Source organism: Sylvia atricapilla, chromosome 1 (genome assembly GCF_009819655.1).
Source record: "Sylvia atricapilla isolate bSylAtr1 chromosome 1, bSylAtr1.pri, whole genome shotgun sequence".
NCBI lineage: Eukaryota > Metazoa > Chordata > Aves > Passeriformes > Sylviidae > Sylvia > Sylvia atricapilla.
In genome coordinates, this window is record NC_089140.1 from 100,105,229 (window position 1) to 100,127,973 (window position 22,745).

General features: G+C 41.4%; 2 protein-coding genes across 4 annotated transcripts in view; one reads left to right on the forward strand and one right to left on the reverse strand.

The window, feature by feature from the left end:
• Positions 1-1,636: 1,636 nt before the first annotated feature.
• Positions 1,637-10,044, forward strand: MPPE1 (metallophosphoesterase 1). 3 transcript variants are annotated; one of them, XR_010744684.1, is made up of 9 exons: positions 1,637-2,469; positions 2,830-2,938; positions 3,581-3,684; positions 4,221-4,301; positions 5,922-6,030; positions 6,877-6,948; positions 7,051-7,173; positions 7,708-7,875; positions 8,008-8,092. XR_010744684.1 is itself a non-coding variant. In XM_066328846.1 (9 exons), exons 1-9 carry the CDS (start codon positions 2,195-2,197, stop codon positions 9,733-9,735), a joined length of 1,197 nt encoding a protein of 398 aa, XP_066184943.1. In that variant the 5' UTR covers positions 1,771-2,194; the 3' UTR covers positions 9,736-10,044. The 3 variants fall into 3 exon arrangements, 2 of the variants coding, with proteins under 2 accessions (XP_066184952.1, XP_066184943.1); XM_066328846.1 differs by lacking the exon at positions 7,708-7,875 and adding an exon at positions 9,553-10,044 and having other exon boundaries at positions 1,771-2,469; positions 8,008-8,148; XM_066328855.1 differs by having other exon boundaries at positions 7,708-8,120.
• The window catches only part of GNAL (G protein subunit alpha L), a 179,901-nt gene continuing 166,846 nt past the window's right edge, over positions 9,691-22,745 (reverse strand). The window contains 8 exon segments of the mRNA XM_066341017.1: positions 9,691-13,278; positions 13,281-13,298; positions 17,217-17,284; positions 19,298-19,428; positions 20,694-20,814; positions 21,060-21,117; positions 21,871-21,898; positions 21,948-22,021. Coding sequence (XP_066197114.1) covers positions 13,150-13,278; positions 13,281-13,298; positions 17,217-17,284; positions 19,298-19,428; positions 20,694-20,814; positions 21,060-21,117; positions 21,871-21,898; positions 21,948-22,021 — 627 coding nt within the window. The 3' untranslated portion in view covers positions 9,691-13,149.

Genomic DNA, 22,745 nt, shown 5'->3' on the forward strand with positions numbered 1-22,745 from the left:
GTCTGCTTCCAAATAAGTACTACTTCCAACTTTGCAGGATAAAGCCATATAAATTTGTGGATAGTAATATTATTTGGATAAGAATTTGCCTGTCTTTTTGTCCTTGTTGCTGTGCCAGTTAGCAGATACTCTGCTTTGATCTTGCCTCTTTATGAGATGTACAAGCAAAGTGTTGTTATTTTGCTAGTTAAAGTGCAGGTGAGATGAATATAAAGCGAGTTAATCAGTCTATATGTGTAGCTCCACATATTGTGGAATTGTGACATTTGGCCAGTGGCTTTTTCCTGCTAAACCAAGTTTAGGTAGAACTGAATTCCATGCAATTAAGTGTTAGTCATTCTAACTGTTTGATAATGCATATTAGAAATGTTTCATGGTGCAGGCTAATGGTTGTTTGTCTCAAGTAAGTATTTTGTAGTGCTGATATGGGAAGCTTGTGTTTGAAAACAAGTGGCTGTTATCAAATAGAGGTTTTGGCTGGAAAAATAATATAATAATCATGTGTCAGTATGCAGTTTCCATGAGACATAAGTCAAATGGGCTAGTTCATAGGAGAGTGAAGGAATTAAACTTTGTCCCTTTGTCCTGTGTTCTGCATATAACTGATCCCAAGATTTTAGAAACAATCCACTAATTTTGTGTGGCTTTGTAATTTTGTCCAAATTTTCGTGATATTTGGAGTATAAATTTTCAAGGGTGTAAATATTTTCAAATATTTACAGCTGTAGTCAGTCTTGGTCTGCTAATCACTGAATACTGTGTTCAGTAATTGCTCACATCCTGGATATTAGTCCTATATTAGGATTCTTCTGTTGTAGAAAGCAAAATTGCAATCTCATTGTTGGGTGGGGAACAACATTTTGTGGATTCCTCTGGAAGTTGTTCCTGAGCCTGTGAAGCGGCACCTCTCTAGGTCCCCTGGAGTCCCTTTACTGTGAGCATGCTACAGTGTTTACCTTTAGAGAGCAGGGCTTTCAGACCTGCAGTGCTCTTCAGGCTGAGACCCTGAGAGGCTGGACATGGAAAGTGAGGGATTTCATTGGAGAGTAAGGGCTGCTGCCTCTGTTCTCTCAGCTGGGGTACTTTCTTGTGGGCACTTACCCTGAAAAAGTGTTCCTGCCAAGAGCTGTGGAAGAAACAAAAAAATACACGAGTTTCAAAAGGGGTAAAGTCCCTGTTTAGGTTACAAGGTATCCAAGGCAGCAGAAAGCAGTAAATACAGTTACCTCACCAATTTGGGCTCATGAATTGTTTCTCTGCAGCTGCAATGAAGTTTCCAGTTGGTTCCTGGAAACCTCCCCTAAACTTGTTCTGGGATAGTGAATTGCCCGTGGTTCGTGGAGATTACAATGAACCATATTAAAGGTGGTAATGCTATTGATTTGTTGTAGTCATGTTTTGTACTTGTGCCAGAAGATATCCTCTGGGAGTTGTTTAGCCTGGAGAAAAGGAGGCTGAGGGGAGACTTTATTGCTCTCTACAACTACTTGGAATGAGGCTGTAGCCAGGGGTGTGTTGATCTGTTCTCCAGAGTTAAGTGATGGGACAAGAGGAAGTGGCCACAAGTTTGCCAGTGCAGGTTTAGATTGCTAGGAAAATAGCAATAGATACTAGGAAAAATTTCTTCACTGGAAGGGTTGTCCTGTATTAGAACAGGCTGCCCAAGGCAGTGGAGAGTCACAATTCCTGCAGGTATTTTAAAGATGTATGGTTGTAGCACCTAGGGACATGTTTCAGTGGTGGACTTGGCAGTGCTGGGTTAAGACTTGGACTCAGTCTTGGGGTTCTTTTCCAACCTCAGTGATTCTATATGGATCCTAACGGATTTTTTTCTTTGTTGCAGTTGCTGTTGAAGCTAAGCTCTGTCTTTACCTACCTTTGACCCCCCACTCATGGTGTTTTCACTGTAAAGTTCTCAAAAAAGCATCATGCACCAAGATCCTGGCTGGCTGGAGAACTTTGCACTTCAGGTCAATTACATATTTCCAAGCCTTTCAGGGTGACAAGGAGCTAACACTGTAGGCCTTGCGTGACAGCTTTCCACAGGGAATGCTGACTTAATGATTATTTTGTTTTGTGTTTTCTCCACAGGGATTTTGTGCTGACAGAAAGCCCAGCGTGATCCTTTGCGTAGCCCAAGCTGTTTTCATCCAAGAGAGGAGGACTTGAGCCATTGTCTTATGCTGGTACTGCAATGCTGGGTTCTAGCTCCACCACTGTGAAGAATCTCCCTCTGAAGAAGAGGCTGTGTTTTCTGCTGAAACTCGTGTGCTTTGTCAGCTCAGTGTTAATATTTTGTGAATTTTTAATTTACTATGTGGTAATATTTCAATGCCGATGGCCAGATGTGAAAGGTGGAGCTCACATTAGTGAAAAAGAGACTTCAGCTTCACTCCTAAAGGCCATAATTTTAGCTGATACACATCTCCTTGGTGAAATCAAAGGACATTGGCTGGATAAGCTAAGAAGGTAATTATGAATTTTTTGAATAATCTCTACCTAGTTTTTAGTAGTAGCTAATGGGACAAGAACTCGCTGTTCTATTAAACAGCAGTTCATTAGAATTGTAATGAAAAAATAAACAAACTGGTATTACTTCTTGTATATCTTGGTCTTGATTGTATCATGGCGGAATTACCCACCAGGTAAGATGCACCTACTGTCCTTACACCTGATTTCTAAGTATTTAATTTGAATTTCAAAATATTTTTTCATATATCAGTGTGTAAGAGGCAGTTTCCCATTCCCATTGCCAGGCTGTGTCTGTGTATTCAGAGATGAGGATCCAGAGATAAGGCAGTGATAACTGGTTCTGTATTTTCCTTTCAGGGAATGGCAAATGGAGAGATCTTTCCAAACTGCCTTATGGTTACTGCAGCCAGATATTGTTTTTATTTTGGGAGATGTTTTTGATGAAGGAAAATGGAGCTCACCTCAGGTATGACATCATCAGCTCTCTTATTTCAAAAAATGAGGATTTCTTGAAGGAAATGGAAGCAGATTAGGTATGCAAGTCTTTGTTTAATACTGCTACAGTTGTCCTATTGGTAGAGTTTTTAGTCTTTTAGATAGGAGTTGAAATATTATGATTCTTCTTCATTTTTGGAATTACCTTGACAGTTTTGCCCCTCATATAAAACTTACAAAATATAAACATCTGAGTCCGTGCTTCTGTGTTACAGGCTTGTGATGGGCTGACCCTGGCTGGATGCCCGGTGCCCAGCAAAGCTGCCCTATCACTTCCCTCCTCAGCTGGAGAGGGGAGAGAAAATACAAGAGAGACCCTCCTCCTTTACTGACCTTGATGTCTGCAGGGCTCTTCCTCTCACAAATTCTCACTCCTCTCTCTGGCTGCATTGCAGAGTTTCCTTTTTTGCTACCGTTCTCATTCCGTTATCCCAGAGGCACTATCAGGTCCATCTTGGAGCTGTCTGGCATTGGCTCTGTAGGACACAGGGGAGGCTCCCACAGAAGCCACCCCTGCAGCCCTCCCAGTACCAGAACCTCACCATGCAAACCCACTGTAAAACCTTTGGTGCTGTGAACAGCAATAATTTCTTCTTCTGTTTTTTTCCTGCAGGCCTGGGCAGATGATGTCAGGAGGTTTGGGAAAATGTTCAGGCATTCAGATTTTACGGAGCTGGTGGTCATCGCTGGCAATCACGACATCGGATTTCATTACGAGTAAGTCTTGGCAGTGGCAGGAGTGCACAAGTGCCAAGAATGAAGTGTCAGCATGGCCACAGTAACAGGTCTGAGGGACCTGGTTTGTGGTTATACAGAGACTTTGTGATCATGGTCAAATTAGAAAGGGTCATAATGTAGAGTAAGGCCTGTGCACAAAACAGGTTTATGCTTCTCTGGCCATATGAGGGTTGTTCAGAGCTGATCCTTCTGCTCTGACATGCAGTCCTTGAAGCTGCTTTTCTTGTACTAAGGAAAATAAGGGCCTGCTCCTTAGAAGGGCACCTGAGCGTATTTCCACTCCTGTCAGCACAGAAGAGTGTAAGTGCCCTCACTCTGCTGGTGCTTGCACTGGCGGGAGGGGCTGGAGGACACAAGGGGTCTCAGAGCATCCCTGTGAGTTTCCTGAATGATTGTGTGAGCTGCATTATGGAGCAGCAAGCTGCATGAATGGTCAGCAAACTGTAAAGCAACTGTGTCAGGTGAGTTCCAATGGCGACTTCTTACCTCAGCTGTGTTTTTGCTCTGTGACACAGAATGACTACGTACAAGGTAAATCGATTTGAAAAGCTTTTCAACTTTACTTCAGGAAAGCTGATCACTCGGAAAGGAATAAAGTGAGTATATTTAATTTTTTTTTCTGATTAAATAGTTTGGGAATGCTTCACCTGGAGCCTTTTTCTTTTTTTGTAATCACCTACCTTATGATGTATTAAACCCCAAACAATTTGTACAAACCTGTAGTTTGATACGGACAGGAAGCTGTACTTCGAGCTATGTAAAGTGTAACAATTTCCTTTTAAATGGAAAAGTACTGTGGAGTCAGAATCCATTTCTCTGGTGTGCCTTTATACTTCCTTGCAGCTGGTAATGAGCCATGGCTGTAAACATAGCAGGATAAAAACCCATGAAACAACCCCCTCTGTGTTTACGAATTAGGAGTTTCATTAATTTTAATAACTTCTTTAGTCTGCAGAACTTAACCCTTGTTTGAGGAATTCGGGAACACAGCAGTTGCATGTGTGCAGTTCTTCCACAAGGTGGGGTAATAATGCTCAAGCTGGTTTTGGCTTAGAGCAAAAGGGATGAGGGAACACAATTCTGGGTGTGTGGAAAGGTGTTTGAGTCTCGCTTTGTGTTAGGCATGTGTGCCCTCGGGTTGTACTTACTTGTGGAAATGTGATATTCAAAACTTAGAGTTTTACACCGGTTCCCTTAATTAAGCAAACATTAGAAATGTTTAATGAAAAATTCTGAACAGGTCTAGAAATGGTTGTGCCTATTTTAGGAAGATCTCTGAGCTTTGTGAATGCTCAGTATAAAGCTATTGCTTGTCATGCAGATGTGGATTCCTCAAGATACTTATTTCAGCTGTTTAAAAAATAATTATTGAGGAACATCTCCATGTTTCCTTTCATAAAACAGCACAGCAGAATTCTTGTATGCAGTTGCAGATTCTATGTTTGGTATCCATTAACTGCAATGAGCTGCACTATTAATGAAATATTCCAAAATAAACTAATTTACAATAAACCTGTGGTATAAAAGCAGCTTTATTTGCTCAAAGAGAATTAATTTTTGTTTTACTATTGACTAGTATCTCTTAAGTGAAGGCATTCAGTTAATTTTTGTCTTTTAAACAGACTGAATTGAACTAGGGATATATATCAAGCTGAATTTATGACTAAATGGGTATGAATCTTGTGGCAGAAGTTGATTTGAAATCTACAGGGAAACCTTCTATTAAGAATAAATCCTGTTTTGTGTGTCAGAGACTGCAAAGTACAAAATACAAAGTTTGCTCAGGGCAGTCACCCAAATGCAGTGCTGTTCTGGCTTTCAGTTATTCTGAGGAAATCCAATGTCTCAAATTCTGTCTCTGAGGTCTAAACTATGTGGGGAGAGAAGCAAGTTCTCCTTTCCCTAAAATTTAGTTTAGCGCCGAACTTCTAACATTCCGCTAGAATACAACCTAAGTATCCATTAAAATAGAAGAAAATCTTGAAGTGTAAGCATGAAGCATAGGAGCCATCCAGGCAGAGACATGGCTGTGGTACAGATACTCAGAGGATTTATAGCATATGATTTTAGGAGCTGTTCCATTCTGCTGCTTTGTTCTGCTATGGCCAACTTAGGAACACTTGCATTTTAAAAAATGAAGTTTATTGCACATGTGTGCAATAAATGCCTTCCTGTGCTCCCCCACTTCTCTTTGCCCACCCCCTGGTATTTTCCAGCTTTGTCCTAGTGAACAGTGTAGCCATGGAGGGTGATGGCTGTGCTGTCTGCCGTACCTCAGAGGCAAAACTTGTGGCTCTTTCTCACAAACTGAATTGCTCCCAGCAGGTAAGAGATTATATTACAGATCTGATTACAGCCAGCGACTCCTCGGCCACAATGGGAATACTGATACTGTAGCATAGTCAGGATGCAACCAGACTCTCCTGAAAAAATCTGGTTCCAATTCACATTGCAACTTGTTAGCAAGTTTTTCTCCCCCTCATATCCCTCTTAACCATGTTTACTTAGCTATTAACAGTGTTGCTTTGCACTAATGGTGTCAACTTCCTTGTCAGTGCTGCCAAAGGAGTGTCATTTCCTTTGTTTCAAGGAATGGCAGAAGTTCTGTAACCCTCCCTTTGATTCCACATACATAATCCTGCATTTATATTTCTGGATATTATTCTGTTTTATAGCCTTCATCATGTTCTTTTAGCTTCCTGTTTCTACTGCAATCTTTTGCTCATAGCTTAGTAGTGTTTTAATTGTATTTTTTCCTCATATCAAATTGCTTCTTTTATTTCCTTCCTCTTCCCTTTCTCATTGGCTGACTGGATGCACAGTAGGCAGCATGACGGACTGGGCTGGCAGTCAGTCAGGAAACCAGCTCCCAGTGGAAAAACCGCCAGATTCTATCTCCCTTGGGCTGCCCTCAAACTCCTTTGCCTTGTTGGTGCAGAGATCCTGCTGCTGCTTTCTGCAGTCACAAAGAGCACAGTTGTATTTACAGCACGGACTGGTGAAATCAGTCCACAGTAAAACTCTTAGGAGTTCACAGTGGGGTAGTATTATCTGAGCTAAACTGCTTAACAAAAAACCAAAGCCAACAACAACCCCACCCTCCCTAACCCCTTAAAACCTACCTATTGCTTAATTACCTTCACCCCTTCTATGGCTTGATTTTGTTCACAGAAACCAAATCATTCCAACAAGAGATGCAGTGATGTGGAAAAGCTTCCCGCTTCAGAACCCATCCTTTTACAGGTGGGGTGAGGCAACGTATTGACACGTTGTTTTTGTGGATTTATTACTGTTCCAGAAAGGCTGCATCATTAACAACTAATCCTTGCTTTTAATTACTCCCAGCATTACCCTCTGTATCGGAAAAGTGATGCTGAATGCACTGGAGAAGATTCTGCTCCTCCAGAGGAGAAAAACATCCTCTTTAAAGAAAAGTATGATGTATTGTCCCAAGAGGCATCACTAAAGGTTTGATTTCTTGGGAACTTGAGTGGCAGTGGGTGGGTGAGAGGGGGACATGAGTGTAGATTTAAATAGATTAAAGAACTGCGGTAAGGCTGTTGGCTGAGGCAAACAGAGCACAGCTGCTCCTGTCTAATGAGGCCTGGGAGAGGCTGCCTGTTAGAGCTGCTCCCCTGAGGATCCTCACTATCATGGCCTTGGTCCTGCCACGTTTCCCAGGTACAGTTCCTAAGTCTTGGCACTCTTAAATCTGCTCTGTGGTGCCATTACCTCCACTTCAGCATTCTGTATTTTCTGTACTGTGTAAATTATTGACACACCTGGTATGAAGCCACAGTTTTCCAACACTTTGAAAGCATCACTTTTGCTGAGTTAGTAACTACAAGAAAATTTGAAGTATTCCCTATAAAACTTAATGGTCATAATTGCTTTGCTTCTGCATAAATGTCTTCACTCAAGATTGTAAGTACAAGATTCTTCCCTAGACAAGGAAATAGCATTGCTTTACTAAACCCAAACTTTTCTCTGTGATATCCACAGCATTCTGTTGCCTTTGTTCTTCTTATCTGTATGAAAAAGAAAAAAAAAAAAAAAAAGAAGAAGAAAAAAAAAAGCCCAGTCCTTGGGATCAGGGCTACATGGGTGTGATTGATATTGCAATACCAACAGATTTCTTACTGGAAAACAGAAGTTTACAGAAAACACTTTGTAAGAATATGAGAATTGCCATAATTTCACCATAATTTCATTCTGTTCAAAGGGAAAAAAAAAAAGATTTTCAAAGTTCAATTTCTTTTTAGCTGTAACTTAATTTTTGTGCTTTACCATTTTGTGTTCTAGCTGCTATGGTGGTTTCAGCCCCGTTTGATTCTCAGTGGGCACACTCATAGTGCTTGTGAAGTGCTGCACGCAGGGAAAATTCCAGAAATCAGTGTCCCATCGTTCAGTTGGAGGAATAGAAACAATCCTAGTTTCATCATGGTAAGTTTAATTTTTTTTTATTTTTGTCAGATAACTTTCATAGATAAATCAACATGGCAGTCAGCTATATTTTAAAACTGATTCTACCTGTAAAAACGGAAAATAATAAAAAAAAATTGCCTACCCACCCACCCACTCAGTACACTGCATCCACTTTATAAAGTACATCTGTGGGAGCCACATGTTCTGTGTGGTACAAAGCAATGCTGTTAAAGACCTAATTAGTATCTGGGTACATTTTCTTAGAAAGAGGGTGCACTGTAAACTATTGACATGTAAAAATAATCAGTATTGTGCACTGAACAGTAGAAAGACCAGTTTGGCTTGGCTGATTTACCAATTATGAAAACAAGACTGTATCCACCTCAAACTCTTTTGCACGGTGCTCGTGGTTTCAAACGTGCGCATTAATGCAGTGAAAGTGTTTGTGACGTGCCCACAGTCTGCCTCCTCATTGCAGTTCACATTTTATACAGGGTGTTGGTTATGCTTGTGCAGGCAGTTCCAGTGCTCAGTATATCCTTAGAGGTAAATCAATTAGTTCCCGGTTCAAAAATAAAACAGAACTCTTTAAACTTGGAGTAAGAAGCAAAACCTACAATCTGTTTACAGAGTAGTCTGTGACTTGGAGGGGGAAATATTTTATGTACGTTTTACTGTATGTTGAGTTTAGGCTGCTTAATACACAGATAACCCCATATGTTTAAATTCATTTAATGCAACTGTTAGTATTTGTTGTTGAAAGTAGTTCTGTTTATTCCATGTTCCTGAGAGTAGCTGCCTTCAAACTACACACACACTCTGCACACGCCAGACAGCGCATCTTCACTGCAAACAAGAGGTTGGCTAATTGAAGTTGCATCCTCTTCACTACTGTTCTAACTCCTCAGCCTCCATCCGCTGTAAACTTTAAATTAAACTGCAAAGTCAAGCCAAAACCCAATTAAGTTCTTTGTTGTTGAAGCTCCTATTCCTTATTTGGATTAGCCAACTTGTGTTTTGCAGCATGTACTGGGTAAGGAGGAGGGCTTGGGGGAGGAAGGGGCACATTCACAAAACCTAACTTTAGCCTGGAAAGGCTCCTTCCAAGTGGATTTACAGCAGCTAAAGTTAGGCTTCTCTTGAAGGCAAATCAGATGAGGAGCCCAGCTCTCTGTTTATGCTAGATGGGAAGATTGGCCTCAGGGCTAATATTGGCCTGGTGAATATTCCAGTTAGTGTCCAGCACCACAAGGTATGGACTCTTCAGCCCCCTGGAGAAGGCACTGGTACTAGGAAACTGGCCCCAACCCTTGCCACCCAACATAGGGATTTAGAAATTGGAGATCTGACAGCTGTGGTGTTCACTCCTGATTCAGAATCCGCTGTAACACAGCAAAGTGACAGTCTTCATTTCTTTTCCAGGGCAGCATAACACCAACTGACTTCTCCCTCCAAAAATGCTTCCTTCCATTTGAGAGCAGAGTCTTCACTATCTACTGTGCAGCAGGTGCTCTGCTTGTGATCCTGGTACTAGCTCATGTTCAGCTTCTCACTCCACCGTTTTATTTTGCTCAGCGTTTAATCAGTAAGCATAAAGCAGTATGAAGAGCCAGACATCTGCATTCAGTCACTGAAATACCAAAGCTGAGAACAGTCAAACATCAGACTATATTCATGCCAGCAAATGACCTAATTTGATTGCTAGTCTGAAGGCAGGTTGCATTTACACATACCATAGAAGTCCTATACAGCTGATATGACTACTACAGGATAAATAATTAACTGAAATGAACGTTTCATGCTGTACAAAAATACTGTATTCGACAATCAATGAGTCCTTTTCCTGCTATAATTTTTGTATCAAATATGTATATTAAAAGTGTAACTGTACATTATGTAAATCCTATAGCCTCATCACTTGTCTCCATTTGTGTTTTACCCTGGTGAAGGCTGAATCTTGCAAACTGGAAACGTTTCTGTGTTTTATTGCTGCATGGCCCTTCAAAATCATGCTTGTGTTTGTTAGGGTCAGGCAGAATCTGGATGCATCAGCACTGAGAGATGCAGATTTCCATAACTGTTTAGGGCGCCATGTGTAAGGGACTGTGGTTTGGGACAAGAAATCTTCGGGTTCCTGACACAATAAAATGTTAGCTGACTGTGATTTGCAGTTACCCATCTACCAGACAACAAGGGGAAGAAGCTCAAGGATCCAGTTTGCTGATACACACTTGAAATACGCTTAAAAAAAATTAGGGTGACACTCAAGCTGCTGCTTTCAAAAAGATGTGCTATGATGAGCTTAAAAAAAGAGGGCCCTATTGCATCTCAGAGATCTGTGTGGTAAGGGGCCCTCCAGTTGCCGATCTCCTGCAAGAAGGAAGGTCAATACAGCTGCAGTAACATTACCCTATGCCTCAGCCCTCAGTCTACAGCCAGGGATAGGAATGTGCCTTATTTTACATTCCACAAGTTCTATTGACTTTAGTGTAGTGTCACATTTTAAACCACACTAGCTCTTCTGTGGGGAGGCAGAGGCCACCAGCTGTGGCCACCACAAAGATAAAATCTGAGCTCAGTGTCTCTAGTGTGTGGGGGAAGGTGGGACAAACCTCATGCTGCTGCTCCCCACCCACCCCCCCAAAAAAACAGAGGGGCTACTTCACACCAGGACCAGTTTCCTGCTGATGTTCCTGCAGAAGCTGGGAGCTCTAACCTGAACTCCTGGGCTGGGGCTAGTTTAAAAAAAAATACTCTCTTCGTTTATTCATTCTATTACTTTCTTTGGCATGAGAAATAAGAGAATTTTGGGAATTTGTTTTAGTGTTAGCTTATTCCACCCAGCCTTCATTTTTTTGGGAAATATGACTAAATTGAACATAGAGATTTCTGGGAAGAGAAAATGGTCATATTATAGTATCTAAAATGGGATTGTTTTGTACTCAACTGGAAACGAGTTCTCAATTGGACTGTAGTCTGATTTGAAAAAGATGACTGATTGGGGTTTAAAACTAATAACAATACAGTAAAAAGTTAATCAATCCTGCTGATTTATATGCCGGTGTGGGGACTGTGTTAGCTCTTCATCTCTCCCTAAATTTAAAATGAAGTGGGGAGAACGGTCCGAAGTGTGGTAGAACATTCTATAAAGTAATGTAGTCTAACACTTCTCTAGGTTTCTGTTATTGCAACTGTAATTTAGACATTTGTACAGGTTATCTTGGACACAGGAAAAGTATATAGTCACAGACATAAAACACCTATGTATAAAATATAAAGCAGTGTTATAGTTACTAAAAAGGACATGCCTTATTGCTACAGCAATTCTTGCTTTTTATATATTGTACTGTACCACAACTTGTTTTGAGAATGTCATTTGCATAAATTATTCAAGTTGAGAAATATTCACACATTTTGATTCTACAATATTTAAAATAAAATAATTTTCTAATTGTCTCTTTATTAAAAGAGAAATAAAAATGTCATCTTGTAATTCTCTTAGGCCAGACACAAGGGTTTATACACCTTTTTTTTTTTTTCTTTTCTTCTTTCTCGCTATTTACTTGCACAATGAAAGGCCGCTGTTGGTACAAAGATTGAAGAGCTCTATATAATGGTGCTTGACACATTCACAATCGGTCTGTGCAATTGTGAAGTTCTATGAATGACCAAAGAATTACCAAACATATTTTCTAATATAAAGGACAAAAAAGAAAAAAGAAAAAAAAAAAAAAAAAAAAAAAAAAAAGAAAAAAAGGAAAAAAAAGAAATCTTGTTTCCCGTTAAAACAACACCAGGTTGCAATTTGGACACTTGAATGAATTCCAATGTTTTAAAGCTGAGACTTCAAAAGAGAAGGCATGTTTGCTGCAACATCCGGTGACTGTAATACCTTACATGGAAAGGTAAGTGGTTAATTTGCATAATTTATAATTTTTATACTAAAGAGCATTTTTATATAAACCAGAAAAAAACCCCTAAACTCTACAGATAAAGTTCTTACCTCCAGTCACTGCTGCAGGTAAGGTTGACATCAAGCTGTACAGCGCAATCAAAAACATACTTACATCTTAGCTCATTTTACAGGTACAGCCATAATCAAGGCACAAAGATCTTCTACAAGTATTTTTCTTCAATAAAGTTGTACAAAATAATATTACATTTTACAGTCTGTACAATATAATAAACCAGCAGTAAAACAAAAAATATATATAGGGAGAGGACTGTTGTCCAAGAATGATCGGAACTAAAAAGGATCATTTGTGGACAGCACAAATAACATAAGTGAGGGTGGTAGATTTTCTGCCTAGATGCAACAGGCTGAAAAGTAGCTGTAATTCAAATGCCTGAGGTGTGCAGAGACACTTAGCTCGAAAACCCCAGAAAAATTGCTTTGTCTTCACCATTCCTCTCATTATCTACTCTACTTCCTGTGCCAGTAACGGCTTAAAAGAGGAGGGTCACTTTATCAGTTGACCTGCAACTCAGAAATGCTAAAAATTGTGACAGAGTAATAATATTGTGGTGCTGCTACATTGTGTGTCTACTTCCTCAACAGTATTTAATAACCTGATACAAAGTGCATTAATCTTTTTTTCACCCATCAAGTACTCTTCAATGTCATGTTAAAAAGGAAACCCACACAGAGGGATAGGTATGACTTCAGTGTCATCCAGCTGACATACCGGTCTGAACTGAGGTTAACCCGCTGGAAAAAATTTAGCAGGTCACGTTCAGTTTAAAAAAAACAAAACCTAAGGGAACAGAGGTAGCCAAAGGGCTTTAGTGGAATGACGAAGAAGTGGCATGTCAAAATAATGCACAAAAATAGTCCCAAAAAGCATGAAGGGAAATAACCCAAACTTGCTTCAAATCAGCTTTAAGGTTAAACAATTAAAAGTAAACAAAGTGAAGAGACTGACATTTCTATAGTATATTCTTCCACCCTGTGTGGGGTAGTATCAAGAGAAAGAGTAAGGAGCAAAGAATTTAAAACCACAGGTTCCACGGTGATCCCCCTCACAAGAGTTCGTACTGGCGGAGGTGCATCCTCTGGATGATGTCTCGACAGTCGTTGAACACTCTGCGGATGTTTTTCTGGTCCACTGCACACGTGAAGTGGGGGTAGCAGTAATGCCGGCCGTCACCCCACTCGCCGTACTTATCCTCTGCGGAAAGAGGGAGGCAAAACAGGAAAGGATCAGGTGCCGTGCCATGAGACGTTTGCACATCTCAGCAGTCTACAGACTTGCAGGGGACCAAGAACCCTGGAATCTGTATAGAGATCACTAGAACAAGTAAAAAAAGAGAAGGGAGGGCTGTGGTCTGGTCAGTCTGAATGACAAATTTGGAATGAAGTTACAAAACGTTCAGGATACTGTTAGAGGGTCAGGACAGGAGTCCTTTGCAGGAGCCACCGATGCCACCCTCAGCTGCACAGCTGTCACCATTTGTGCATCACTGTGCAGCCAAACCTGTGCTGCTGACAGCTGTGCAGCCTGCCATGCAGCTGCCCCAGGAATTGTCTTCTCTTCCTTTTATTGGTGCCATCATGTGGTAAATTCTTGAACTCTTGCTCACAAAACCAAAACCCTCCCAGGCATCGAGTCAGCAGTGGCAGAGAACAGCAGAGAACTGCTTCAGCTTCTTGTGTCAGGGCCACTCAAGCTACCTTCACTTGGAGCACCTATTAAGCCAGCTGAAGGCTTGGTATCATCACTGCACCCAGAATTCGGTGGAATTATTACCAGAGTGGCTGGGTTCACTGAGAATAATGAAACATGCACAAAATCCAGTAAACATCAGACCACGCACAATTACATTTTCTCAAGGCTACTGTACAACTTTTTAGGTTCTAACTTCCAGCATCACTTTGTCCATTGTTATCTTGTTAAAATTCCCCAGGATCTTAAATCATATATTAAAAAAAAAAAAAAATCTTTATTTTTGTCCTGTATTACTATAGGATTGACAAATATAAATCCATTCTACATGATTATCTTGCAGAATATAAATGAAAATGTCATGAAAGCAGAAGGTCAGTTTTTAGGATAATGGTTTTTATAAATATTTTCTAAATTTTATTATAAATTAATCTGGCTAAACAACAAAAGACAGTATTCTATTTTGCTCTGGCTACACCATATATTTTTTAACACAAGATTTATTTTACAAGTAGGTTTGACCTTTTAAGTACCTGAAGGTACAGATAAGCAAAACAATAGGCATTTAGAAGCAGTGAGTTACATAACTAGATCAACAAGAAATTGCAGATCTTTTGTAGGTAATTTAGGTAATATTACACATTTAACACTGATTACACAGGGGTGCTCATACACAGTCTAAAAATTATTTTCTTACCATGCTACTTTCAATATCTAGTTCAAGGCTTACCCTCACGAAAAATACTAATAACTGTCTGCTGTTTATCATGCACTGATTTTACCCATGTCTATTGTACTAAGATGCCCACAGTGTCCTGGTAACATACACTGCATGCCAAAGATGTTATTTTCAAAATATTAGGGGGCTGTCTGTTTTTGTCACCTGACAGCTCTTGCAGTCCTCTCATTTGAAGATAAATGCAGAATTGTCACCCCTACTCAAAACTCACTTTGAATAGTAGTGTGTTACTCAGCACCAGTTCACAAGGGGGAAAAAAATCCCCTGGGACACAGATGAAAGAATATCTGCTTTCCAGGCGGGAATATTTAATACTGGCATGCCTACACTGCAGGGGTCAGGATGACATGCAAATTTGAGGAAGCCTGGTCTGTGTGTTTGAACAGCAGCTCTTTCACCTCCCAGATTCAGGTTTTGTAAAAACCAGCAGGACAGGAACCAGAGGGGCCACGCCACTGTTCTGACTGGGGATGTATTCAAACAAAACATCAGCAGCTGGAGAGCCCTGTGCGCAAAACACCAAACACAGAGCTGGGGAGCAGCCTCACCAAGGAGTGCACATGCACACTGCCTCCAGGAAGAGTCTGGGAGGAGAAAGGATGTGCCCAAGCTGAAGGGCAGAGGATTTCCCACAAGATACATCTCCAGGACTGGGAGATGCCCTTGCCAGCCCAGCCCTGAGTGCAGGCACTGGCTGGGCCCAAAGCCATCTCTCCCACCCTGCGCCCTGGAAACCTGATGGACCCCAGCCCTGCTGCCCAACACTGAGGGGCCACAGACCCCATATCAACCCCGAAGCCACGAACTGACATTTTTTACCTTTCTAATCCTGTGTAGCAATAGTTATGGAAACATGGTCAATTTTAACCTCCTACTAAGACTCCTCAAATTACAGGCTTCAAATTTGCCACTACTATTCCTACAGCCAGGCAGCTTTAAGGGGTGCAGCACCATGGTGGTGATTGTCACGCATATTCATGGTTTATGCAGACCTGCTTCCATGACAGTAATCACAATAAAGCATAATAAACACAGGTTTCCTCTGAATCGTGCCTGAAAATTTAACAGTGTGGCAAGAAAAAGGTCATAAATCAAGAAACTTGGGAAAGTCTAAAGCAAAGCCAAGGCAGACACAGGTAGAAAATACAGGCCTTTTCTTCCTGGTACCTGGCTAAGGCCATCAGATCCCTGCCAGTCTGTATTTCTCCTGTGCCCTTTATGACTCTGTCTCTGAAACCTCCGCCTTTTTTGCCTGACCCCATGGAACTGGAAGTGACAATTTCTACTTGGCCTTCTCCCAGCTCAGCCTCTCCAGGCATGGCCATTGCTCAGAGCACAAAGCCAGGAGACAGACGTGTTACAGAGGAGACACTCTCCGCCAAACCTGCAGCAGTTGCAAGGAAATGAGCGAGAAGCTCTTCTGGCCCCATGCCTGGCAAACCCCAAGGAGTGCCTGGTAGCTGGCAGGTGCTGGCCCCAGCATGAGAGCTTTCCCTGCCCCAGCATCCACAGGGGCTTCTTAGGTGGCTGCAGTGCCTACACCCTCCTCCTCTCCCTGCTTCATAGGTGGCCTCCTCCTGTAATGCCAGTGAGTCATGGCAGGTAAGGACCTTGCCCTGGATGTGGTTTTTTCAAATCATGGAAATAGATAAAGGTGGGGAGTTTCACCCTCATTTCTCCATAATTCATCTCTCAGAGTCACTCTCCTTCAGGCTGGGTATTGTCACCTGCTTCACAGGACTCCAGCATTAGCACAGGAAAGATTTGCCTTTAAGTTTTTGGTAACTCTTATGTTAACAGAGCACAATCTGACATTTCCCCTCAGGATCCAGAAGGCTGAGGTGCCAACTGGAAATCCCCAAAGTGTGAATACAGTGAACTGCCTCTTTCTTGGTGCGTCAGCAGCTGTAAATCCTCACAGTGCTCGTAAATGCATAATGACTTAAAATTCTTAATTCTAATGACGCAATTTGTTATCTCAAACACACACAAATAGCATCTACCAGTAGGGCATGATGGATGAGCTTTGGTTCTGATCTCTGTTACTGCTCTGCACTGTGGAACAACTCAGAATGAGTGAAGCCACAAGTGATACTGCATTAAACTCTCTGTTGCTGACAGCAGAGCTGGGCTGTGATTGTGTGCCTGACAACTGCTTTCACCTTCACTCTTCAGCTGTGGAGGAAACCTAATTGCAAGAAAAATGTGACTAGACAAGAAAACTTTCTTATGATGCTTCAGTAGGACCATGACACCAGTACAAAGGTGAGGCAAACCTCCTAACTGGCATACCAGAAATCTTATTTAAAACTGGAATCATAAAATTTGCCCTTTTTTTTTTAAAATTCTTGCTGTCAGCTGACCACTGCCAAACTCCTTGAAGGAATGCAGGATAAAAGTAAGAAAGCCTATTTTTATGCATAGACTGTATGTGACCATTCTAAGCACTAGCACTTACTGTGTGACACTTTGCCTGGCAGGTGACTTTATATAAAATAGGCATAAAAATGTGCAGCAATGAGGAAGGTTCTGCAAGATGGGCAGCTGAAAAGAATTAGGGAATTGCCAGACGTTGTCCTCTCCTTCTAGCTTTCTGCAAAACCCCATCAGTTTTCCCTAAATAAATGATGCCATCTGTCAGTATTTCCTATGATAGAATCACACATAAGATGGAAATTACTCACTAAAAACTCATCCCGGATGAAGAACTTGGCTCTTGTGACTTTGGGGTCTTCTCCTGCATCTGGTGTTGCTGTTCAATTAAAAACAAATGACATCAGAAACACAAAAATCAAATAATCATCTACTTGTAACAAAAGATTTAATAAGGAGGAAGTAGCCCTTCAGTAGAGAAATTGAAATGTTAAATACTAGAGGACATTCCCAACAGATAATTCTAAAATGAAGAGTACTGTAAAACCTGACTATGAGTACAACATATTTTAGGAATCTGAAAATTGCTGAAACCACTGCAACAATGTCATTGGTCATATCACAAAAAAGCTTACTCATATCCACAAGTTTCTTCGTATAGATATAAAACAAGTGGGAGTTAGAGTTTGGCTTTTATCAGAAAATATAACTAGAAAAAGCAGCTGAGCTGTTCAGTTTCTGAAGCAGAACACTGTCTCCTGAAAAAAGCTTCTGCAGGCAGGAATGTGGGTTTAAAAATGGTTAGACCAAGATTACACTTGGAAAAAATGATAGCATTGAAAGATCTTCTGATATATATATATATATATATAAATGTATTTTATTTCCAGCCCTCTGTTTAGCAGAATACTTCAGATATATTGCCCATCAAGGGGTCTTCGATTAAATTCTGGCTGAGCAGGAAACTTGTTGGTCAGTATTAACTGTTTGTCAGCAGATGAAGTTGTTGCTATCTAGGCCATGCAATGACTGTATTTACTCTCAGTGTGAAAAACAATGCAGTGAAGAGATAACCTATTTATTTCCTTTCAGTGTTATCTCTCATCTAGGATAGTAAGATCAGATGCTTATAAACATAATATTGTAAAGGGCAGAATTTATCAGAATATGGAAATGTATTTTATATCCATAGTGCTGGGGGTAAAAATAGAGCAGCAGCACAATCAACAGCATATTGGAATTCAGTACTGCTGCCCTTAAATAATGTCAGCTGAAACTGAAGAATAAGTGAACAACTACAGGTTAAAATAGACAGCTGCTCCATGTGTGAATATTCTGGATCACTCTAGATACCCACTGTGAAATCCCTCTAAGAAATACCAAAAGCTACTTTTTCTGACAATTGGCTTAGTATAAAAAAATGCTGAAAATGCACTCAAATTCTGTCTATGTGGTGTATGTTTGAGAAGGGGAAATTCCAGCGGATGGAGATAAGATTTCTTCTGAAAGCCCTTAGCATTACAAAATGAGCCAGATCAACTCAGATTTTAGGACAGTTCATTTATCCTCTGCACCTGAAATTCAGAATCACACTCACAAAGTTCCAGACCTCAATGAAGGCTGAAAATAGCCCATCACACCTCACCTCTGCAACCAAGGCTGTTGGTGGTGGTTGGTGGATAATGAAAGCCTTTTCCAACAGGAAGCTGGAAGCATCACGCCAGGGACATCACTCAGGTAAGACAGAGGCGAGTGGTCAGAAAGTAAAAGTTTTACCACTGTTGCTGGACAGACCTGAGACCTTTGGGGAGCTCTCTGCCTGGTATACGCCTGGCACAAGACCAGAATGTACCTCTGCAGTATGTTACTTGTGTGCAGGAAAACCATTGCACTTTTGGAAGATAAGAAACTGATTGCTCCATCACCACAGCTCTCTTCCTATCTACTGATGTGGTTTTCCTCCACTGAAGTTCCCTTACTGGTCTGCCGGGCCTCCCATTGGTATTTCAAAAACTGAAATTTTACAGTGTTGGAGGACACAGAATGGCTGCAAAGTAAGTCTCGTGAATCCCCAACAAAGTTCAGCACTGTGGGAGGCCCAGGCAGAAACATCTGGGAAGGAGGGAGATGTGTTTTCGCTCTCCTGGGACTGGTGGTTCCTCCCAAAGGGGAGGACAGGTGCTGTGGAGGTGGAACCCCTTCAGACCCTACCCACACTGGGTGCCTGTGAACTACAGGCTGCTGGCATGCTCCTCACCTGACCAGCAGCTCCTGTCAAGGAACAGTGTGTGCCTGTGAATATGTGTGTGAGAGCCAGACACAGAGACAGGGAGAGGAGCGAAGGGCTGGGCCATGCCAGCAGGCCAAATCCCAGCACAGGGAAAAACCTTACCATCCTCAGGTACAGTATAATGCGCGTATTCAGGAAAGTAATCTTCAATTTTTGATTTCCCTGCCAAGACTTTTTCGGCCAGCATGTCCTGCTTATTCAAGAATAAAATGATAGAAATGGTCCGTAACCACCTGTCAAAATAAACCAAATGTTCGTGTTATCTCTGACACGTTAACCAACAAAAACATATTACATTGATAGAAAATTTACTGGCTATCCCTGTGTGGACAGAGTGCGAAATAGCGCAGAACATGCTTCAACAGACAAAAAAAAAGATGACCTAGATGGTTGTTTTGACTGGTCTGCACCTGTGCTGGTGGTATATTCCTAGGGGCAGTAAATACATTCATAAAAACTGCAGTGGACATTGCTGAAGGGAGCAGTTTTCAAATTTTTTTTCTAAATTCTCTTTTAGATATCAAATTGGGAAACTGATGACATTTTCTAGAAGCACCACAGTTCACAACCAGACATTACTGTCTGCTTTATTTTGTTGTGATAAAGAAAAAAATAAAAGAAAATAAAAGAAAAAAGAAGGCTATAAAAAAGGCTAGAAAGCTCCCTTCCCTCAGACTGCTCTAAGCTACTGTTCATTCACACAGATATCCCACCCTTTAGGGTGGCCTGTATGACACCTGATGAACGGAAAGAAAGTAATGTCTCTTTTCTTCCCCAATTAATCCATCACTGTGACAATGTGCCTTGGGATGTGCAGTTAACATTCTCCCTTCACTCTACCTTCAATCACTTCTCAGCACAGAGCATCCTCACAGGTATGTGCTGAAAACTTCAGCACCTTATTTTGCACATTGGTTTACTTGTTCTCTACCAGGAGCCCATTTGGGTTGCTGTTTGGTTACGTACCTACACTTACAGGCACCGTGGCAGCATGGCAATTTAATGGCAGTTCCAGTTTGGTCAGGTCTGAAGCATCATCCCCCAAGGCAGGGGTACCCTTGCTCTCAGAGATGACCCTACAAGAGCAGCTGCCCACGTAAGGAAACAAACAAGCACAGCGAGCTGCTCCTGCTGCTGCGTTTGAGGAGGAGATCAGATGTTCCTCAGAGGATGCTGGTCTCCGCCAAGCAGCAGAGTGATGCCAGGACAGAGTCTCCCCTGCCTCCCTTGTAGCAGCCAGCCTGGGGGACTTGCCTCCTTCTAAGCTGTCCCCATGCCTGCACCATTTTGGCCCAAATGTTGAAATGCCACATGCAGTGTCCCCATGACATGGCTCCTGCCAGGGAGGGTATCACCATGGAGACACTCTGAGACCTGATCGAACCTGGGTATTCTCTGAATAAACACCCTGAGCCTACAGCAAGGGGAGTCCTATTCTGAAAGGAGCTGAACTGTAATTAAGCTGGGAATGATGGGTGGGAAATGAGATTTATTTTACCTATTATTCCAGATACTTTTGAAAAGGTCCAGGGATTCCCGTAGTCCTGTTTGTGTTATTGTCTTCCTTATTACCATGTTGTAGCTGCTGCAAGCCACAACGAAGATGATAGCTGTGACATCTGGGCAGAACACACAGAATAAAGAAGGAAAGAAAGGAGAGAGAATAGAACATCTCTGTTATCCCAACACATACTTCTCAGGGTTAACACTGCCATTACTCACCAATCAGCCAAAAATACCAGAAAGAAGTTATCTGTAACACTGGACTTCTGTCTAGTGAGGGTACTGTGTGTGGATACGAACATTAAGCTGCTCACACTGCAGGGAATAAGTTCAAAATAAAACACAGAATATTTTTACTTACCATTAAAGCACTGGATCCATTTTCTTCTCTCATCTCTCTGGCCACCTACACAAACATGCTGTTAAAAGCCATAGGATGTTATATCACTTATGTGCACTAGGAAAAATCACACGAAGCATGCACAGCACGAGGGTGTCAATTTAAAAATCTGACAGCCCCAAGGACAGGGCAGTAAAAATTGCTGAAGAGGAGAGAGATCTGCTGATGCTGTGCTGCATGTCAGAGACAGCTGCCTGCTTCACCTGCCCTGCTCCGCCAGGATGAGGCTACTGAACCCATAAAATGAGAAATACACTCTTCAAGGACAAATGTTGGCCTTTCCAGTCCGCAGCAGTGCATATGGCACGTAATACAGTACTATGAACAAGGACAGGCTTCAGGATATTTTGAAGGCTGGTGGGGAGAGGGCAGCTCTGTATGGAGGAGGACATGAGGCAGCTCAGTCCTGTCACCTCGTTGGGCAAGATCTGGCAAGAGAAGCCAGTCTGTGGGTGTTTTACAGAGACACAGCAAAAAATTTCAACAAACACAGAGCTTGCAGCCCTCTGGAAGAAGGGAAGATTCCCACTGATTTCTGTGAGCCCTCTTCCCCAAAAGGTATTTTATGATTTTATAGTACTGTACCAATGCACCACTTTCCACAAGCAGCCACACACCCCCTACTATGGAGCACTGCTAATATACATAACTAATAAAAGCTCTTTTAGCAAAGTGTGAGGTAATTTTACTAGGACCTATGGAAAGAGAGCTACAAAGCCAAATCAAACAACTAAAAATCATCTACTCCCACCCTAAGCCTGCTATACCATACATACAAGAACACAAACATCTGAATGAAGCTGTTAAAAACAGGTATGATATTCATAAAAACATTACTAATAGACTTACTGGAAATTTACTTTATCTACTTGAAACCTTGTTTCAAAAATCCCTGATGTCAACACTCTGCATCTTAATAGGTCCTGGAAATGAGAACACAGAATTGATTAGTAAGGCTTTTTTTCTAACCTGATTTTTGTTCTTAAAGCTTGGAATATTATTTTCCATGAAAAGTCTTAAATGTTACATTTAATGAGAGTTCAATCAGACCTGTTGGTAAATTGGTATTTGTCTGTACTGACATGATAGATAAACTTAATAATGATCACTGTGTGTGGTTTGTGCACTCAGAGAGCAGGGGACCCCATCTGTGTTCTCCTTACTGCCCACTGAAAACCCGTTCTTGATGGTCATACACTTTGGTATGTGATGAGGATAATGAATTCTGAAGTTACATAAAGCTAATTAAAATGTTATTCATGTTGTAAAGTCAAGTATTCAAATGTTAGAAAACTCCAGATTTACAGTTGCCCAGGCAACCTTAACTCTGCCCTCTTTTGTACTGAATGAGACAGGAATCCTATCGAAATAATAGCTTGTGACTGAGTAATTAAAGCTCTGTTACAGAGCACAAGGGAACAGAATTTAGGTCGTGCAGAAATATGGAATTTCTTTCCTATTTTTTAAACTAGCAAATACCTTTACAACTTAACCAACTCTCCTTAATAATTAAAAAATAGTAATTTCCTCGATTCTTGAGGGGAGTAGGGAAAAGCAATTTATGATGACCCCTTCCTGGATGGAAGGAGGTAGCCAGTGTGCAGAGTGCGAGCACAGCTTGCCTTTTTTCCCCACTGCTTCTGGTAG

Coding starts and splice junctions, on each gene's coding strand:
- MPPE1 (XM_066328846.1), top strand. CDS start 2,195: ATGCTGGGTTCTAGCTCCACCACTGTGAAGAATCTCCCTCTGAAGAAG. Junction 6,949..7,050: donor CAGAACCCATCCTTTTACAG/GTGGGGTGAGGC, acceptor AATTACTCCCAG/CATTACCCTCTGTATCGGAA. Junction 7,174..8,007: donor CCCAAGAGGCATCACTAAAG/GTTTGATTTCTT, acceptor TTTGTGTTCTAG/CTGCTATGGTGGTTTCAGCC.